General features: G+C 42.8%; 1 protein-coding gene across 9 annotated transcripts in view; it reads left to right on the forward strand.

The window, feature by feature from the left end:
- The window catches only part of GUCY2F (guanylate cyclase 2F, retinal), a 230,653-nt gene that overhangs the window by 124,587 nt on the left and 86,089 nt on the right, over nt 1-19,977 (forward strand). For all 9 annotated transcript variants that reach the window (XR_008847695.1, XM_056538849.1, XM_056538845.1 and 6 more), the window contains 3 exons: nt 6,718-6,861; nt 12,273-12,353; nt 12,441-12,617. Coding sequence is in view for 8 of the 9 variants with exons in the window: in XM_056538849.1 (XP_056394824.1) it covers nt 6,718-6,861; nt 12,273-12,353; nt 12,441-12,617 (402 nt within the window). In the remaining variant the exon portion in view is untranslated. The remainder of the gene's footprint in view (nt 1-6,717; nt 6,862-12,272; nt 12,354-12,440; nt 12,618-19,977) is intronic.

Consider the following 19,977-nt stretch of genomic DNA (forward strand, 5'->3'; position numbering starts at 1 on the left):
AGGAGTAGTACAAGGCAGAAGATCTATAGGGCAGTCGCAAGGACGATGTGGCGGCAGAGACTCAGCCTGCTTCTTGCAGAAGATGTCAGGAAAATCTTGGTAAGGTGGTGGCAGGCCAGGTAAAGGAGGAACACGAGTAACAACTTTAAGCTTAACTGGTCCGAGGCAAAGATTTTGACAGGATTGTCCCCAGCGAATCATTTCTACAGTTCTCCAATCCAGTTGTGGAGAATGGTGTCGCAGCCAAGGAAGGCCAAGAAGAATCTCAGAAGTACAGTGTGGCAGTACATAGAATTTAGTCTTTTCTTTATGCAATACTCCCACTTGCATGACGAGAGATTTGGTATGGAAGTGAATCATACAGTCCAGATTTTGTCCATTAACTGAGGAGGTGAACAAGGGCTTGGCATGTGGACCAAAGAAGCATTAATTAAGTCACCTGCGGATCCAGAATCCAAAAAGCTGTAGCGCTGAAGGAAGACTTGTACAGAAATAGTAAAGTTAGGAGAGGTAGTATTCACACCCAGGGAAGCCTCTCCCATGTACCCTAGGTGCGGGTGTTTCCCGGATGCTGCAGGCGAACTGTACAGTCCTTGAGGAAGTGCTCCGGGCTAGCACAATACAAGCACAAATTCTCACTGCGTTGTTGTGACCTCTCCTGTTGTGTAAGACGAGAACAATCCATTTGCATAGCCTCTTCGGTAAGAGGCACAGGAAACTGTAGAGGTGGACGTTAAAACACCGGTGTCAGGCGAGGATATCTTCGTGTTCGGACAACTTCCCTCTCTAAGCGCAGTTCTTCCTGCCTCTCAGAAAAATGCACATCAATACGTGTGGATAAGTTCAGTCAAAGAAGACGGAGGATCATGTGCGAAATTCTGCTAAGAAAGCTGATAAATTGGAGGATACCGGATCACTGCGGTCCCAAAGGGGTGTAGCCCAGGCCAGGGCTTTTCCGGACAGTAGGCTAATGACAAAGGCCACCTTTGCACGTTGCGTCAGAAACTGTTCAGACATGAGCTCCAAGTGGATGGAGCACTGTGTAACGAAGCCTCTGCATAACTTGGAATCACCTTCATACTTAGAAGGTAAAGGCAGATGTAGCTGGGAGCCAGAAAACACTACCGGAACTGGTGGAGGGAGTGGGACAGGTTGCGGTTGCTGCTGCTGTTGTTGCTGCATGGTCAATAGCTGTTGCATCAAAGCAGATAGTTGGGTAAGTTGCTGTGCCTGTCGAGCCACCTGCTGAGACTGATGTACCGCAGACAGGAATATCGGTGGATGTGGATCTGCTGGACCTGTCTGGCAGATGATACAGACCTTACCAGGGAGCGGAGTCTAAGGTGCCACTGGTTTTCACCAGAGCCCGCCGCAAATCGGGATGGACTTGCTGTGGTAGGCGGCACCCAGGTCGCTACCCCTGGCACAGTTCGACCACACAGGCGGCTGAGGAATTCGAGGCACAGGTAGGATACGGCAACTCGTAGTCAGGATAGCAGAATGTCAGGGCTGGCGGCACAGTAGCGTAATCAGGAACATAGCAAGTGGTAAGTAGGCAGGCGGCAAAGGAGCAAGGTCAGGACACGGAGCAAAGGGTATTATATACAGCAAGACAATACACAGGAACACTTTCTCTCAGGCACTAGGGCAACAAAGATCTGGAAGGGAAGTGCGGGAGTGAGCCACAGGTGTTTACTTAATTAATGGGCTTACTGGCCCTTTAAATTTCAGAGCTCCAGCGGTCGGGGAGGAGGCAGAAGAAACAGGAGGTGAGTGACGGGCTGGGATACGCCGAACAAAATTCTCCACAATAGTAAAATCATAAATTTCCCCACAGAGGGGGAGATTCTCAAAGAATTTTACGCCCCCCCAAAAAATCTATTTTGGCGCGAAAAGTATCGAACACATTTTCAAAGAGCTTTATGCCGCGGTTTACACTGTTCACATCAGTTTTGTAAAAGTGGGCGTGTCCACGTATATTGTCTGCTTTACATGATATTTTCAAAGGGGTGAAAGTCCAGTTTACATCAAAAATTTCACAATAGCTTTTTGATTGTGTAGAAATCACAGAAATGGTTGTAGTTTTATTGTTTTTGTTTGTTTTTTTCTTCTTTTTTGGGGGGAAAAGGTGTTATGTAAGTAATTATTTAAAAAAAAGAAAGAATTATTATTGAAACATTTTATTAAAAGAAAATGTATTTTAATTTTTTTTTCTTGGTCACTGCACCTGCACTCACATTTAAGCTCAGAAATGTTTTATTTATACAGTTATCGCTTGTCTGGGCACTAGTAACCATGGAATATTTTGTGAGATGTTTCCACCAGAATTTCCTTGGATGTAAAAGTTGGCACAAAAATTGCCATTTTTAGCACCAAACTCTGCAATTTTGGCGCAAAAAAAACCTATATGGCTGCAACCCAAAAAAAAATTTTGGTGCAAAAAAAAAAAGTGCCGCAAAAATGAATTTTTACATATTTTCAAAGCAGCAAAAGAGACCTTTGAAAATGTGAGGAGAAAAAAAGGTGTGAATAATATTGCTGGAACAGAAATTACAGTAGTTTTTGAAAATCTCCCCCAGAATGTCTGGGTTTAAAAAATATGTAATTTTGCTGAACAATCTGTCCCCTTACTTCTATATCAGTGTTCACCAAGCACAATGCCTCCAAGTGTTTGCAAAGCTTGGCATGCTGGGAGTTTCAGTTTTGCAAAAGCTGGAGGCACCCTGGTAGCAGAAATTAGTCTGCGACATGGGTATGCAGCAGAGCTGAATGTGAGATTATGTGTAAGCATGACCACGCACACACTCAACTCTGCTACATACACATGATCACACACTATGCTCTGCTACATACACCTGATCACACACTCAGCTCTGCTACATACACACACTCAGCTCTGTACATACACACATTCACACACTCAGCTCTACTACATACACACACTTACACACTCAGCTCTGCTACATACATACTCACACACTCAACTCTGCCACATGTGCACACACACACACACACACACTAAACTCCATATACACACTCACAAACTCAGTTCTGCTACTTATACACACACACTCAACTCTGCTGCATACACACACTCAGCTCTGCTACATACACAAACTCACACACTCAACTCTGCTACATACATACACACACTTAGCTCTGCTACATACACACAATCACACACTCAGTACTGCTACATACACACATTCACACACTCAGCTCTGCTACATACACACATTCACACACTCATCGCTACTACATACACACTCAACTTTTCTACATACACACACACACACTCAGCTCTGCTACATATACACCCTCACACACTCAGCTCTGCTACATACACTCACACACTCAGCTCTGCTACATATACACCCCACACACACTCAGCTCTGCTACATACACACAATCACACACTCAGCTTTGCTACATACACACATTCACACACTCAGCTCTGTTACAAACACACACACACTCAGCCCTGCTACATACACACTCACACACTCAGCTCTGCTACATACACACAAACTCAACCCTACTGCATACACACACTCAGCTCTGCTACATACACAAACTCAGACACTCAACTCTGCTACATACACACACACTCAGCTCTGCTACATACACAAACTCAGACACTCAACTCTGCTACATACACACACACTCAGCTCTGCTACATACACACATTCACACACTCAGCTCTGCTACATACACACATGCACACACTCAGCTCTGCTACATATACACACACACTCAGCTCTGCTACACACACACTCAGCTCTGCTACCTACACACAATCACACTCAGCTCTGCTACATACACACATTCACACACTCAGCTTTGCTACATACACACATTCACACACTCAGCTCTGCTACATACACACACTTACACACTCAGCTCTGCTACACACACACTAACACACTCAGCTCTGCTACATACACACAAACTCAACCCTACTGCATACACACACTCAGCTCTGCTACGTACACAAACTCAGACACTCAACTCTGCTACATACACACACACTCAGCCCTGCTACATACACACTCACACACTCAGGTCTGCTACATATACACACACACACTCAACTATGCTACATACACACACTCGGCTTTGCTACATACACTCACGCACACACACTCAAATCTGCTTCATACACGCAATCACACATAAACATAGACCTAACAGTTGTACCTCCTTCTCCCTTCCTGCACATACAGTGGTATATTCTTAGCTGTACGGTCACCATGGTTACACTACAAATGTGCAATCTCCTGCTCTCATCAAGAACAGTGGGAAGTTAGAATTTGACACAGTTCGAAGTATGAACTGTGCCGGGAAGTATTTCACCCGCACTATAACCCGGTGTATTATCCCGGTGTATGGGGTTAGACTGCGGGTGAAGGGTGATAACATAGCATTGTTTTTAAAATGTACATGGAAAGGTTTTAAGTATCTCAGAGATAATCTGACTGGTGGCAGAAGCATTGTAATCTCTTCAACACACTCTTTGAAAATGAAATCGATGATTTAGAGCATCTTGCTACATGCAGTCCAAGATGGCTTATATTTGCATTTAAAATATGGTCAATGCGCAAGATTTCTGCAGTTAAATGAAATGTACGCAGTTAATAAATTTGTGCGTACTAAATATGTCACTCCAAGGTACACCAAAACCTACACATCTGGAGGAAATGCTCCACCAGAATGTGCGCAAAAAAAAAGACGCAAAAAAAACAGCTTGCACAAACTTTTGCGCAAAAATGTTATCACAAAACAGGGGTAAAATCTTTGATACATGTTTCCCATTGAGTTATATATATATATATATATATATATATATATATATATATATTAAGGTGGAAAATAAGTATTTGGTCACCTAAAAACAAGCAAGATTTCTAGTTTCACAGACCTGTAACTTCTTCTTTCCTCTGTCCTCCACCTATTTGAACTTGTTATTAGTTTAAAAGACACCTGTCCATAACCTCAAACAGTCACACTCCAAACTCCACTATGGCCAAGACCAAAAAGCTGTGAAAGGACACCAGAAACAAAATTGTAGACCTGCACCAGGCTGGGATGACTGAATCTGCAATAGGCAATCAGCTTGGTGTGAAGAAATAAACTGTGGGAGCAATTATTAGAAAATGGAAGACATACAAAACCACTGATAATCTCCTTCGATCTGGGGCTCCACGCAAGATCTCACTCCGTGGTGTCAAAATAATCACAAGAACGGTGATCAAAAATCTCAGAACCACATGGGGGGACCTAGTGAACAACCTGCAGAGAGCTGGGACCAAAGTAACAAATCCTACCATCAGTAACACACTACTCCGCCAGGGACTGAAATCATGCAGTGCCAGACGTGTCCTCCTGCTTATGCCAGTACATGTCCGATGCAAACTTGGCTGGGTCTTTCAGCATGACAATGATCCCAAACACATCGCCCGGGCAACGAAGGAGTGGCTTCATAAGAAGCATTTAAAGGTCCTGGAGTGGCCTAGCCAGTCTCCACATCTCAACCCCATAGAAAACCTTTGGAGGGAGTTGAAAGTCCATGTTGCCAAGTGATAGACCCAAAACATCACTGCTCTAGAGGAGATCTGCATGGAGGAATGGGCTAAAAAAAAAACAGCAACAGTGTGTGAAAACCTTGTGAAGACTTACAGAAAACGTTTGACCTCTGTCATTGCCAACAAAGGGTATGTAACAAAGTATTGAGATGAACTTTTGTTATTGACCAAATACTTATTTTCCACCATAATTTGCAAATAAATTCTTAAAAAATCAGACAATGCCTCTCATCTTTTTAAGTGCACCACTGTATAAGTGTGCATATAAAAAAATTATTGATTTTGTTCCTTGTATTAATGGTCATGGCTGCAAATTTATGGCCCCTTTCTCCCTCTCACATGGATCAGCTGCCAAGTCTATGTACTCACACCATTTAGGACCTTTTCTTATTAGTCTACAACTAGTTTAACATTTGGCCAATAAAAAATTTTCATAAGCCAATCTGTATCTTAAATTATTTTGGCCCTAGTGCTGTTATAGCCTTTAGTTTTTACATCTATGTAAATAAATGACATGTTTCTTGTTTACGTGGCTGAAAAATATGTCAGTTTTTTTTTTTTTTACATATTCGGTGCATAGAAAAACACTTTCCTGTAGACTTACATAGTGTACATTAATGTTAAAAATATGGGTGCATTTTTTCCACGATTTTGTGGACTCATATTTTGTACAGTGAAATATGCCTAGAAATGAATTGTCTTTGAACACCTACTTTACTTACCTTTATTATCCAAACATACTCTAATATTATTGTATTTGTTTTAGATGTTGTGCATTTTATATATTGTATGAATTGCTTACCTTACCTTGGACTCTTTACTCCTCAATGCTTTGGTTATACATTAAAATACATTGCTTCACGACTTTGTCGAGTGCATATGAGATGTATCTTATGTGTCATTTTGTTTTGTTTGTTAGTTTGTGTTATGTTTATTGTATTGACTTGTACTTTAAAACTCCTATTAAAAACGATTCTATTATACCGAAAATATGCCTAGAAATACACAGTGTGAACCTAGCCTTATACAATTGTTTATGAAAAGCTCACTAACAAATACTCACTAACAAAGGTCATCTGCACTTTTGTTGGTGTGATCTAATTGTTATATGATTAATGTACCGCTTTTTCTGCAGAAAATAAGCAATGATGGAAGCCGTACCAGTGACAGCGGACAAGTCATATCAGATAACAGGAGTATAAAGTCACCAATGAGGTCTGGTTCTACTAAGAGCCTAATTCCAGCAACCTATGAGAATTCCAATGTTGCAGTCTATGAGGTAAATTACATTTCATAATGTAGCTTTCTGTGTGTTTTTGTAGAATACACAAATATTTTATTACATTGTGCACAATAGATTATGTGTAGAAGCATTTGTCTTTTCTTCTGAGTGGTTGGCTTGGAGCTTGTGAAGTCATGTATGGTGTCATGATAATTCAAGGGGAAGAAGCTGCCAAAAGATGTTGTAAACCAGTGCAGGCTACCTCTGCGCCCCCATATAGTGATGGCTGCATCCTGTGCCCTTTACATAGTGCAGGCTTCCTCTGTGCTTCCATATAGTGCAGGCTACCTCTGCACCCCCATATAGTGCAGGCTGCATCCTGTGCCCTTTATATAGTGTAGGCTGCCTCTGTGCTTCCATATAGTGCAGGCTTCCTCCTGTGCCCTCCATATAGTGCAAGCTGCCTCTGTGCCCTTATATAGTGAAAGCTGCCTCCTGTGCCATCCATATAGTGCAGGCTGCCTCTGTTACACCATATAGTGCAAGCTGCGTACTGTACCCTCCATTTAGTGTAGGCTGCCTCCTGTACCCACCATATAGTGCATGCTGCCTCCTGTGCCCTGTAAAGCGGAAATAAATAAGAAAACAAAAACAAAAAATGACTCTCCTGGCAGCAGCTCCTCTCCATCCTTCCAGCGCTCTGCTCCCCTGCAGTTCATTCCTTTCTGAGTTTCTGGCTGTATTTACTGCTTATACTGCTCTAGGCAAGAAGATTAAATCCCCCTCAGGTTTGTTATGATTTTACATACAACTAATATAATCAACAACTTGTTGTACAATGCACACATATTCTATATAGCTACATGCTCACACTCACACCTAATATGTCACATACAGACCCCAGACTCATATCCCATATGTCATACACAGACCTCATATGTCACATACAGACCCAGACTAACACCTCATACGTAACATAAGAACCCCTCAATCAGCCTGCACTTGGTAGCAGCAGTTTGGCTGATCAGGGAGGTGTGGTCAGAAGAGGAAGAGGCGGGCATTTGTCTTCCGTTTCAGCAGCAGAAGTAAGTACTCTTGTACTCTTTATCTTCTTGGAGGTGGGGCCTGTAACCTCCCTATTGGGCATGTCTAAATATAGAGCAGGACACTGGAGAGCTGGACATCAGAGTCCAATGTAAGTTCACTGCTTGTTGTGCTACTGACGTCTGAGCCCAGCATCCTACTCTGCATCTTGTCCCCTTCCCCCTACCACAGCTATTTATAAGTGCACAGGCCTCCTCTCAAGCTCCCTTCCCCTGGTAAACTTGTGACAGCCCACTCCCTCTCCTGGATTTGTTAGGCCTCACAGGGGCTGGTCAGACCTGGGGATATGGATATCAGACCAGGAGCTTCAGCCCCTTAACCCCTCCTAGCGATGCCTCCTGGGACTTGATCTTAATTCCTCTTGCCTTATGCCTAACGCAGGGCTTGAGGAGGTGGTTATTGAAATGCCAATGACTACATTGTACAGAAATAAAAGTCCTGTTACACAGGCCAAGTATATGCCAAATGAATATTCACAGGGGATAGGAGAGACAGAGACCGGCATTGACGTCTCAGATAGGAGCAATCTCTAACAGGCTCAGGCAATAAGCCAAAATGTACAGCGCTACAGTAAAGCAGGTTCCTGACTGTATCAAACAGGGTGCTCAATCCTCCAGAGCAAAACATGCATAATCCATAATGTAGAGAGGAAAATGCGGAGGCACTCACGGTTAAGGTGCAGCAGGCTTCTATATTTTCGGTGCAAACTGAAGTAGAGCAGTATCAGCGGGACGCCATCACAGGTACACAGGTGTAGTGACAATTATTTCACGCCCCTTCCAGGCGTTTCATCAGACTACCTCCACTCCACTGTCACTACAGATAAATACACCTCATGGTGACGTGTGGTGTGTAGGGCGTACATACAAGTGAATTTAAAATCACATTAAAAGCAAAACACACAAGGAATACAAAACACAAATATGGAAAGCAATAATTCGACTGCATTACAAAAAGACACTCAAATCTAAGCGATCATTTAAACCCAAGTTTCCTTGGGCATTTGTTTCCATGATAATTCTTGCTTCACGTTGCAAAAGCACTTTTTGTCTGTCTATCCCTTCCCTGGCAAAAACTCTTTCCAGACAGAGGAAGGATAGACAATTGATATCACTATGATGTCCATTCTTAACGTGTGAAATGAGTCTTGGACATCCTCTACCAGATTTAATTGAACGGATGTGTTCCCTGAAATGTAGGTTTACTAGACATATGGTGCAACAAATATAAAAGCGATTACAGCTACATATCATGGCATAAACTAAGGAACTTGTACGACAGCACATTGTGTCTCTAAATTGAAATGACTTGCCACTAATAGTTATGTCTTTTTAAGGAATGCAATAATGAAGATCAAGTTATGAGTGCTAAGAATTTAGAGCATAAAGTGTCAACCCTCGCAGAAAAAGAGACAGTCTCTTTTGGACAATAAAATTTGCAAAGTCTTATGACGAATGTAATAGAGTCCCGAGAGGTTTAAGAAATTATAAAGAACCAGCTTTGTATAACGATGACACTGTTTTCATGGAAAATTGGCAAAAAATTCATGAAGAATACTCTTTAAACATGATGAGGACTATTGTTGCCAGGCACGAGCAGGAGTACAGTGTTGTAACAGCTAATTTATTAAAAGCGAAAATGGAATTGAGAGTGTGCTTAAATGAAGAGTGTTATTCCAGTTTTATACAAAAACTGGGGGGAAAAAAGCGCATCCACATTCAGACAATAATTAAGGACTTTAAAAAGATAAGTTTATCAGAGACAAAACCGATTATGATGAAAACAAGATTTTAAATTTTTCTACACAAAAAAAAGAAACAAAATTATAAACCAATAAGACGTCGAAACTTTACTAAAAAAAGTCTAGCGGCACAGATGGGCAAAATAAAGGCAGTTGCTCCGGAAAAAAACCTGTTGCTACGGGGGATGTCAAGAAGGAAATTACATGATCTGAGTTTGCAGAGACCACCGTCCCTTTAGGTGGAGGATGAGAAGGGCCCATACATGGTGGGCCAAGAAAAGGAGAAAGCTTCAAGCTCAAGAAAGTGTCGTGGAAGTAACCAGTGGCAACACTGGTATTTTGGAAGACAACTTGACCATTATAAACTTGACAGACATTAACATTGATAAAGACACTGAAACCCTATTAAAAAAAAAGTTTAACATACTGCCTAACTTAAGTGTTCAACCCCGTAACATTTGAGGTTGACCTCTTTAAGGCCGTAAGAAAAATTAATCTGAAAAGATTTTTTTCACAAAATAAAAATCCTCATGAGCAACATAGAATGGAGGGAGAAGTCCCTGTCAATATCGGTCTACTAGGCTTTAGAGTATTTAGGGAAGCTCCACAAGCAGAGCTAGAGGGCTTAGAGGCTCTCGTAGACCTGTTATGTGAAAATGACTCTGTTCCCCCCACCAATGTTATTCTTGTTCCAGAGTTCACTGGTGGTAACTAATCCACATTTTGCCCCCCTTTGGGCCCAGGCAATGGCTTGGATCTGTTCCAGCAGAGAGTATTGGAACAAGTTAAAGCGCTGGTGTACCCAAAAGATCGAGAGAATATCTCAAAAACAGAAAAAATAGCACTGGGAAAATTTAAGAAAATGGATGATGTTGTGATAAAAAAGAGTGATAAAGGGGGGAACATTGTTACTATGACGAAAGATTATTACATGAAAGAGGCCAATCGGCAATTAGAAGATACAAGTTTTTACTGTAAATTATCAAAAATCCCCTTGAAAAATTAATCTAGCAGGTTACAGTCCCTACTACATACATACATACATGGAAAAAAATATTCTTTCAAAAAAGATGGCGGATAAATTATTTCCAAAAAACCCCAGTATAGCCAACCGGTACTTCTTGCCAAAAGTACACAAAACGTTGGAGTCCCCACCCGGATGACCTATTGTCTCCGGTGTGGGGACTCTAACAGAACCCAACTCAAAATTCGTAGATTGGCTTCTTCATCCTCTCCTTTCAGAGATACCCTCCTAAGTAAAGCATACAAACACATTTTTGCAGACATTGAAGGATTCAACCTGGCCCCCTGATTGTATTTAAGTCTTACTGGACATAGAGTGTCTTTATACAAGCATACCACAGGCAGGAGCAGTGGCAGTAGTCAGGGAATTCTTGAATTTTTCCGAAAAAAGTACTGAGTATATTAATTTAATTTGCGACTCACTTGACATTATATTCAGTTGCAACTCCTTCAAGTTTGACGACCCATGGTATACTAAAACTGGAGGAGTTGCAATGGGTACTCCAGTGGCCTTCACGTTAGCAAACATTTATGTGGCCATGTTTGAAAAAAGATTCAAGATTCAATAATCCTTACTTTGTGGATGATGTTTTCATCATCTGAACCGACATGGAGTCTGCTTTTGCGGACTTTGTGTCGGTCCTTAATTCCTCTAATGACATGAATCTGTGATTCACCAGTAAGACCGGTCCGTATGAGCTAGAATTTTTGGACGTCCTTATTTGTCTGAGAGAGGGTAATCTAGTAACGAAAGGTTTTCGTAAACCAACTGCTTGTAACTCTCTTCTGCATTTTGAGAGTTATCATCCCGATCACGTAAAAAGGGCTGTTTTTGGGACTGCGTAGGGTTAACAGTCGGGATGAGGTCTTTCTGATGCAGGCAAGAGATTTGAAGAAGTGGTTAGCAATAAGGGGTTATCCTGAGGTGGTTTTGGAAAAAGCTCTTGATAGAGCATTGAAACCAAGCAGATTTTGCACCGAAAATTAAGATGCCTGCTGCACCTTAACTGTGAGTGCCTCCTCATTTTCCTCTCTTCATTATGAATATTCACAGGAACTTGACCCTTGAGATAAACAAATAAGAAAATTCTTGTTTGTCAGATGATCATATAATTTAAGCTGGCAGAATTTTTTTTTTGTAAATTGGCCATGACAACACAGCTGTGTAAAGGGATCTTATAGATCAATGCTTAATACATGCCAAGGACAGTCTGTCTAAATAGGCTCTTAGCCTGCATGGGTTCAGAAAGCCAGAAATTTACATTTAAGAACAATAGTCATTTGGGGGGAGATTTATCAAAACCTGTCTAGAGGCAAAGTTGCTGAGTTGCCCATAGAAACCAATCAGATTCATTCTTTCATTTTTTATAAAAAAAAGCATCCACAAAATGAAAGAAGCAATCTGATTGGTTGCTATGGGCAACTCAGTAACTTTTCCTCTGAACAGGTTTTGATAAATTGAATAATAGAAAGATACAGGATAATAATTTTGTTCATAATTTATTTTCTCAACATTTAACAAAATCAAAATAGTGTTTCGAACTCCTAAAATATTTTGTGCATCATATATTATAGCAGGTTATATGTTTTATCTTTAAAGGGTGATTGGGTATGGATGAAAAAATTCCCTTCTGGAGATTTTGGAGACCTTAAGCCTGGAACCAGTGATGTTTTCGAAATGGTATGATGAATCTTTATTATAGCATTTGTTTGTACATGTTACTATATTCCATACTTATTTTACTGTTTGGTTTATCCTTATGGACAGATGAAGGATATGCGTCATGAAAATGTCAACCCATTCCTAGGTTTCTTCCATGACTGTGGAGTTTTCGCTATTGTCACAGAGTTTTGTTCCAGGGGCAGTTTGGAGGATCTCCTTCGAAATGGGGATGTTAAACTTGATTGGATGTTTAAATCTTCTCTTCTGTTGGATTTGATTAAGGTGAGCAAAGCACCAACATAAGTGTGCAAGAGGGAATATAAGAAAATATAACATTTAATGCCTTTAGGTATATTTATGATACACTAAATTACTTTAGTAGTCTAATTTAATCTCTACATTAGTTCGTCTTTATTACCATACTGTGTTATTTGCCCTTGACAAAAAAGTCAGAACTGCATTGGACAGTGACACGGAGGTGGTGGTGAGCTTGCACATTTTGATCAAAAAGTACACTATTGACCTGTTTTATAAGTACGATGAGAATTACTACTCCAAAATAAACATGGCCGAAAAAAAAATGTGACTGGGCAAAAATAATAAACACCAAACATCCGGCACCAGTTACTATGAAAAAATGTATACTTTATTATGCACTGGGGTTACAAAGGTGCAGAAAGAAAGGGGTATGGGTCACAGAAATAAATACAATGTATTAGTACAGAGTAATAAATTGCATATCCAAGCAGAGTTTAGATAGGAATAAAGGCCATGGTAACAAGCGGACAATACTAAGCACTGACCAGGCAGAAAAAGGACACATAAGAATGTCACAAAAAAAGAGTAACATGGATTGCAGAGCACAAATAGAGTAATAAAACAGGATCATGCCATCTGAAACATCATACCACCTACCCCTATGGGCGGCCATGGTCGTAACATCACGCCACGCCCCCTTCTATAGACATGGTGTGACGTCACAAGGGGTCATGACCAGTGCCGCCCATACCAAGCATTCTGAAAATCCGGACTTGGAGTTCTTCATGAAGCATTCACAAAATTGCTTACCGCCAGGGGTGGACTTTGACTTTTGAAATTTGGTGGCCAGAGGAAATTCGCTCTCATTATCTTGGACTTGCGTTATGGGGCCCTTTCGGCTCCCAGGCACAACTATGACTTGGACTCACTTGAACTGGATAGCAGGATCCTTGCATTTTGCTGCAGTTGCTCGACACTTGACTTCAACTCAGATTCCATTGACTTCTGTGACTTGGACACTGCAATGACCTCTCCTTGCCCAGGACCAGACCTAGCTCCTTCTCCTTCTGGACCCCCAACTAGAACTCCTCTCCTAGACCAAGACTAGACCGCCTCTCCTCAACTTCTCACCCATTAGACTGACTCCTCCCTGTCTAGACCAGGGGGCTTAGGGCATACAACTCTAATTGGCCATAGTGATCACATGAAACCTCTGCAACCTTTTACTTAAAGGCACAGTACACTTTGTACAAGATAAACAACATACATTGGTATAAAACATAGAATAATAAATACAACATTTATAATAACAAGGGGTATGTGAATAATATGGAGCACTCACCCAGAACTGCTGTGAAGCTTCATTATTAGTTCAATGGAACAAACGGGATACATGAAGCAGGGAAGCAGATGGTGAGGAGGCGGGGTATGGAGAGGCGATGGGCCGTTATCGCGTCGAAGCACTTCGTCAGGCCAGGTGACAGGTTACCTGGCCTGAAGAAGCGCTTCGGCGCTATAACGGCCCGTCGCCTCTCCATACCCCCGCATCCTCAGCATCTGCCTTCCTGCTTGATGTATCCCGTTTGTTCCGTTGAACTAATAGAGAAGCTGCACAGCAGTTCTGGGTGAGTGCTCCGTATTCTTCACATACCCCAGTGTTCCAAACCTGTCTTTTTCTACGAGTCAGCACCTGTACAGATCAGCACAAGCTTCTAGGGAGCTGTACTTCACCACTATCTACTGCCACAGGGTGTCCATTGCCATATCAGGTAGTGCCAAGTTTTTCTCTGTTGAATACTTATAATAACAAGTTCCCTGGAGCTGTGGGCCAAAACATACACCTTATGCAACATCTACCATGACATCTATCTGACAGGGCAGGCAGAGTAGTATGTTCTGTATCGGGTCAACACAAATACAGTGGGGCAAAAACAGTATTTAGTCAGCCACCAAATTTGCAAGTTCTCCCACTAAAAATGATAAGAGAGGCCTGTAATTTTCATCATAGGTATACTTCAACTATGAGAGACATAAGAAAAAAAATCCACAAAATCACATTGTCTGATTTTTAACCCCTTAAGGACTGAGCCCTTTTTCACCTTAAGGACTCGGCCATTTTTTGCAAATCTGACCACTGTCACTTTAAACATTAATAACTCTGGAATGCTTTTAGTTATCATTCTTATTCCGAGATTTTATTTTTTCGTGACATATTCTACTTTAACGTAGTGGTAAAATTTTCTGGTAACTTGCATCCTTTCTTGGTGAAAAATCCCAAAATTTGATGAAAAATTTGAAAATTTTGCATTTTTCTAACTTTGAAGCTCTCTGCTTGTAAGGAAAATGGATATTCCCCCAAATTTTTTTTTTATTCACATATACAATATGTCTACTTTATATTTGCATCATAAAATTGACGTGTTTTTACTTTTGGAAGACACCAGAGGGCTTCAAAGTTCCGCAGCAATTTTCCAATTTTTCACAAAATTTTGAAACTCTCTTTTTTTCAGGGACCAGTTCAGGTTTGAAGTGGATTTGAAGGGTCTTCATATTAGAAATACCCCATAAATGACCCCATTATAAAAACTGCACCCCCGAAAGTATTCAAAATGACATTCAGTTAGCGTTTTAACCCTTTACGGGTTTCACAGGAATAGCAGCAAAGTGAAGGAGAAAATTCACAATCTTCATTTTTTACACTCGCATGCTCTTGTAGACCCAATTTTTGAATTTTTGCAAGGGGTAAAAAGGAGAAAATTTTTACTTGTATTTGAAACCCAATTTCTCTCGAGTAAGCACATACCTCATATGTCTATATAAAGTGTTCGGCGGGCGCAGTAGAGGGCTCAGAAGGGAAGGAGCGTCAAATGGTTTTTGGGGGGCATGTCACCTTTAGGAAGCCTCTATGGTGCCAGAACAGCAAAAAACCCCACATGGCATACCATTTTGGAAACCAGACCCCTCGGGGAACGTAAAAAGGGGTAATGTGAACCTTAATACCCCACAGGTGATTCACGACTTTTGCATATGTAAAAAAAAAAAAATTTTTACCTAAAATGCTTGGTTTCCCTCAAGTTTTACATTTTTTAAAAGGGTAATAGCAGAAAATACCCCCCAAAATTTGAAGCCCAATTTCTCCCGATTCAGAAAACACCCCATATGGGGGTGAAAAGCGCTCTGCTGGCGCACTACAGGTCTCAGAAGAGAAGGAGTCACATTTGGCTTTTTGAAAGCAAATTTTGCTCTGGGGGCATGCCGCATTTAGGAAGCCCCTATGGTGCCAGGACAGCAAAAAAAAACACATGGCATACCATTTTGGAAACTAGACCCCTCGGGAAACGTAACAAGGGGTAAAGTGAACCTTAATACCCTACAGGTGTTTCACGACTTTTGCATATGTAAAAAAAAATTTACCTAAAATGCTTGGTTTCCCAAAAAATTTACATTTATACAAAGGGTTAAAGCAGAAAATACCCCCCAAAATTTGAAGGCCAATTTCTCCCGATTCAGAAAACACCCCATATGGGGGTGAAAAGTGCTCTGCTGGCGCACTACAGGTCTCAGAAGAGAAGGAGTCACATTTGGCTTTTTGAAAGCAAATTTTGCTCTGGGGGCATGCCGCATTTAGGAAGCCCCTATGGTGCCAGGACCGCAAAATAACCCCACATGGCATACCATTTTGGAAACTAGAGCCCTCGGGGAATTTAACAAGGGGTTAAGTGAACCTTAATACTCCACAGGCGTTTCACGACTATTGCATATGTAAAAAAAAAAAAAAAAAATTTACCTAAAATGCTTCTTTTCCCAAAAACTTTACATTTTTAAAAAGGGTAAAAGCAGAAAATACCCCCCAAAATTTGAAGCCCAATTTCTCCCGAGTACGGCGATACCCCATATGTGAACCTTAACTGTTGCCTTGAAATACGACAGGGCTCCAAAGTGAGAGCGCCATGCGCATTTGAGGCTTAAATTAGGGATTGCATAGGGGTGGACATAGGGGTATTCTACGCCAGTGATTCCCAAACAGGGTGCCTCCAGCTGTTGCAAAACTCCCAGCATGCCTGGACAGTCAACGGCTGTCCGACAATACTTGGAGTTGTTGTTTTGCAACAGCTGGAGGCTCCGTTTTGGAAACCGTGGCGTACCAGACGTTTTTCATTTTTATTGGGGAGGGGAGGGGGACTGTGTAGGGGTATGTGTATATGTAGTGTTTTTTACTTTTTATTTTATTTTTTGTGTTAGTGTAGTGTAGTGTTTTTAGGGTACAGTCGCACGGGCGGGGGTTCACAATAGTTTCTCGCTGGCAGTTTGAGCTGTTGCAGAAAATTTGCTGCAGCTCAAACTTGCAGCCCGATACTTACTGTAAGCCTCCGCCCATGTGAGTGTACCCTGTACATTCACATTGGGGGGGACATCCAGCTGTTGCAAAACTACAACTCCCAGCATGCGCTGACAGACTGTACATGCTGAGAGTTTTAGTTTTGCAACAGCTGTAGGCACACTGGTTATGTATGACAGAGTTTGTGACCTTACTCAGTGTTTCAAAACCAGTGTGCCTCCAGCTGTTGCAAAACTACAACTCCCAGCATGTACGGTGCATGGTGTAAGGTGACTGCTGGGAGTTGTAGTTTGCAACAGCTGGAGGCACACCGGTCGTGAAACACTGAGTTAGGTACAAAAAAAACTCTACGTTTCACAACCAGTGTGCCTTCAGCTGTTGCAAAACTACAACTCTCAGCAGTCACCGACAGCCAACGGGCATGCTGGGAGTTGTAGTTATGCAACCAGCAGATGCACCACTACAACTCCCAGCATGCACTTTAGCTGTTTGTGCAAGCTGGGAGTTGTAGTTATACAACAGCTGAAGGTACACTTTTCCATAGAAAAAATGTGCCTCCAGCTGTTGCAAAACCATAAGTCCCAGCATGCCCATAAGGGAATGCTGGGAGTTGTGGTGGTCTGCCTCCTGCTGTTGCATAACTACAGCTCCCAGCATGCCCTTTTTGCATGCTGGGAGCCGTTGCTAAGTAACAGCAGGAGGCTGTAACTCACCTCCTGCTGCTGCTCCATCGCAGGCTGTCCCTCGCCGCCGCCGTCACTCCTGGGGCCCCGATCCCAACATGGACGCCGGGGATCGGGGTCCCCAGCACCCGGGGTCGTCTTCTCGCACCCGCTCACGCCCTCCGGAAGAGGGGCGGAGCGGGTGCGGGAGTGACGCCCGCAGCAGGCGCCCCGATTGGTCGGCCGGTAATCCGGCCGACGAATCAGGGCGATCGTGAGGTGGCACCAGTGCCACCTCACCCCTGCAGGCTCTGGCTGTTCGGGGCCGTCAGAGACGGCCCCGAACAGCCAGTAATTCCGGGTCACCGGGTCACTGGAGACCCGATTGACCCGGAATCGCCGCAGATCACTGGACTGCATAATGACCCCCCTGGGCGATATGCCGGGATGCCTGCTGAACGATTTCAGCAGGCATCCGGCTCCGGTCCCCAACCGGCTAGCGGTGGGGACAGGAATTCCCACGGGCGTATGGATACGCCCTGCGTCCTTAAGGACTCGGGATGCAGGGCGTATCCATACGCCCTGCATCCTTAAGAGGTTAAAGACTTTATTAGCAAATTATGGTGGAAAATAAGTATTTGGTCAATAACAAAAGTTCATCTCAATACTTTGTTATATACCTTTTGTTGGCAATGACAGAGGTTAAATGTTTTCTGTAAGTCTTCACAAGGTTTTCACACACTGTTGCTGGTATTTTGGCCCATTCCTCCATGCAGATCTCCTCTAGATCAGTGATGTTTTGGGGCTGTCGCTGGGCAACACAGATGCTCAACTCTCTCCAAAGGTTTTCTATGGAGTTGAGAAGTGGAGACTGGCTAGGCCACTCCAGGACCTTGAAATGCTTCTTACGAAGCCACTCCTTCGTTGCCCTGGCCATGTGTTTGGGATCATTGTCATGCTGAAAGACCCAGCCATGTTTCATCTTCAATGCTCTTCCTGATGGAAGGAGGTTTTCACTCAAAATCTCACGATATGTGGCCCCATTCATTCTTTCTCTTACACAGATCATTTGTTCTGGTCCCTTACAAGAAAAAAAAAAGCACCAAAGCATGATGTTTCCACCCCCATGCTTCACAATAGGTATGGTGTTCTTTGGATGCAACTCAGCATTTTTTCTCCTCCAAACACAGCGAGTTGAGTTTTTACCAAAAAGTTCTACTTTGGTTTCATCTAACCATATGACAGTGTCCCAATACTCATCTGGATCATCCAAAGGCTCACTAGCAAACTTCAGACGGGCCCGGACATGTACTGGCTTAAGCAGTGGGACACATCTGGCACTGCATGATTTGAGTCCCTGGCGGCGTAGTGTGTTACTGATGGTAGCCTTTGTTACTTTGGTCCCAGCTATCTGCAGGTCATTCACTAGGTCCCCCGTGTGGTTCTGGAATTTTTGCTCACCGTTCTTGTGATCATTTTGACACCACGGGGTGAGATCTTGCATGGAGACCCAGGTCAAGGAAGATTATCAGTGGTCTTGTATGTCTTCCATTTTCTAATATATGCTCTCACAGTTGATTTCTTCACACCAAGCTGTTTGCCTATTGCAGATTAAGTCTTCCCAGCATGGTGCAGGTCTATAATGTTGTTTCTGGTGTCCTGTGACAGCTCTTTGGTCTTGGCCATAGCAGAGTTTGGAGAGTGACTGTTTGAGGTTGTGGACAGGTGTCTTTTACACTGATAACAAGTTCAAACAGGTGCCATCAATACAGGTAACAAGTGGAGGACAGAGGAGACTCTTAAAGAAGAAGTTACAGGTCTGTGAGAGCCAGAAATCTTTCTTGTTTGTAGGTGAATACAATACAGAAATTTAGGTGCACTACTGTGGTAGATGTATACAATGACATTGGCTTTCCCTCAACACTGATGTTAAAATTGAGACATTCGCCAGTGTATCCTTATATGAAGGACACACCAGAGCCCCCGCACCAACGCCAAGGTTTCTCAAATGGCACGGGACCTAACGCTAACCTAACTGTGCGTGAAAAGCAAAAACCAGGGGCCAGTGGGCAATTACAGCAGCACTAGGCCGACATGCAGCCTGCTCCCAGTTACCTCCTGTCACGATGCCGGCTGGCAGGAGGTGGATCCTCTGTGCCAGAGAGGGATTGGCGTGGACCGTGCTAGTGGACCGGTTCTAAGTCACTACTGGTGTTCACCAGAGCCCGCCGCAAAGCGGGATGGTCTTGCTGCGGCGGTAGTGACCAGGTCGTATCCACTAGCAACGGCTCAACCTCTCTGACTGCTGAAGATAGGCGCGGTACAAGGGAGTAGACAGAAGCAAGGTCGGACGTAGCAGAAGGTCGGGGCAGGCAGCAAGGAT

The sequence above is a fragment of the Hyla sarda genome, chromosome 9 (assembly GCF_029499605.1).
Source record: "Hyla sarda isolate aHylSar1 chromosome 9, aHylSar1.hap1, whole genome shotgun sequence".
Lineage (NCBI taxonomy): Eukaryota > Metazoa > Chordata > Amphibia > Anura > Hylidae > Hyla > Hyla sarda.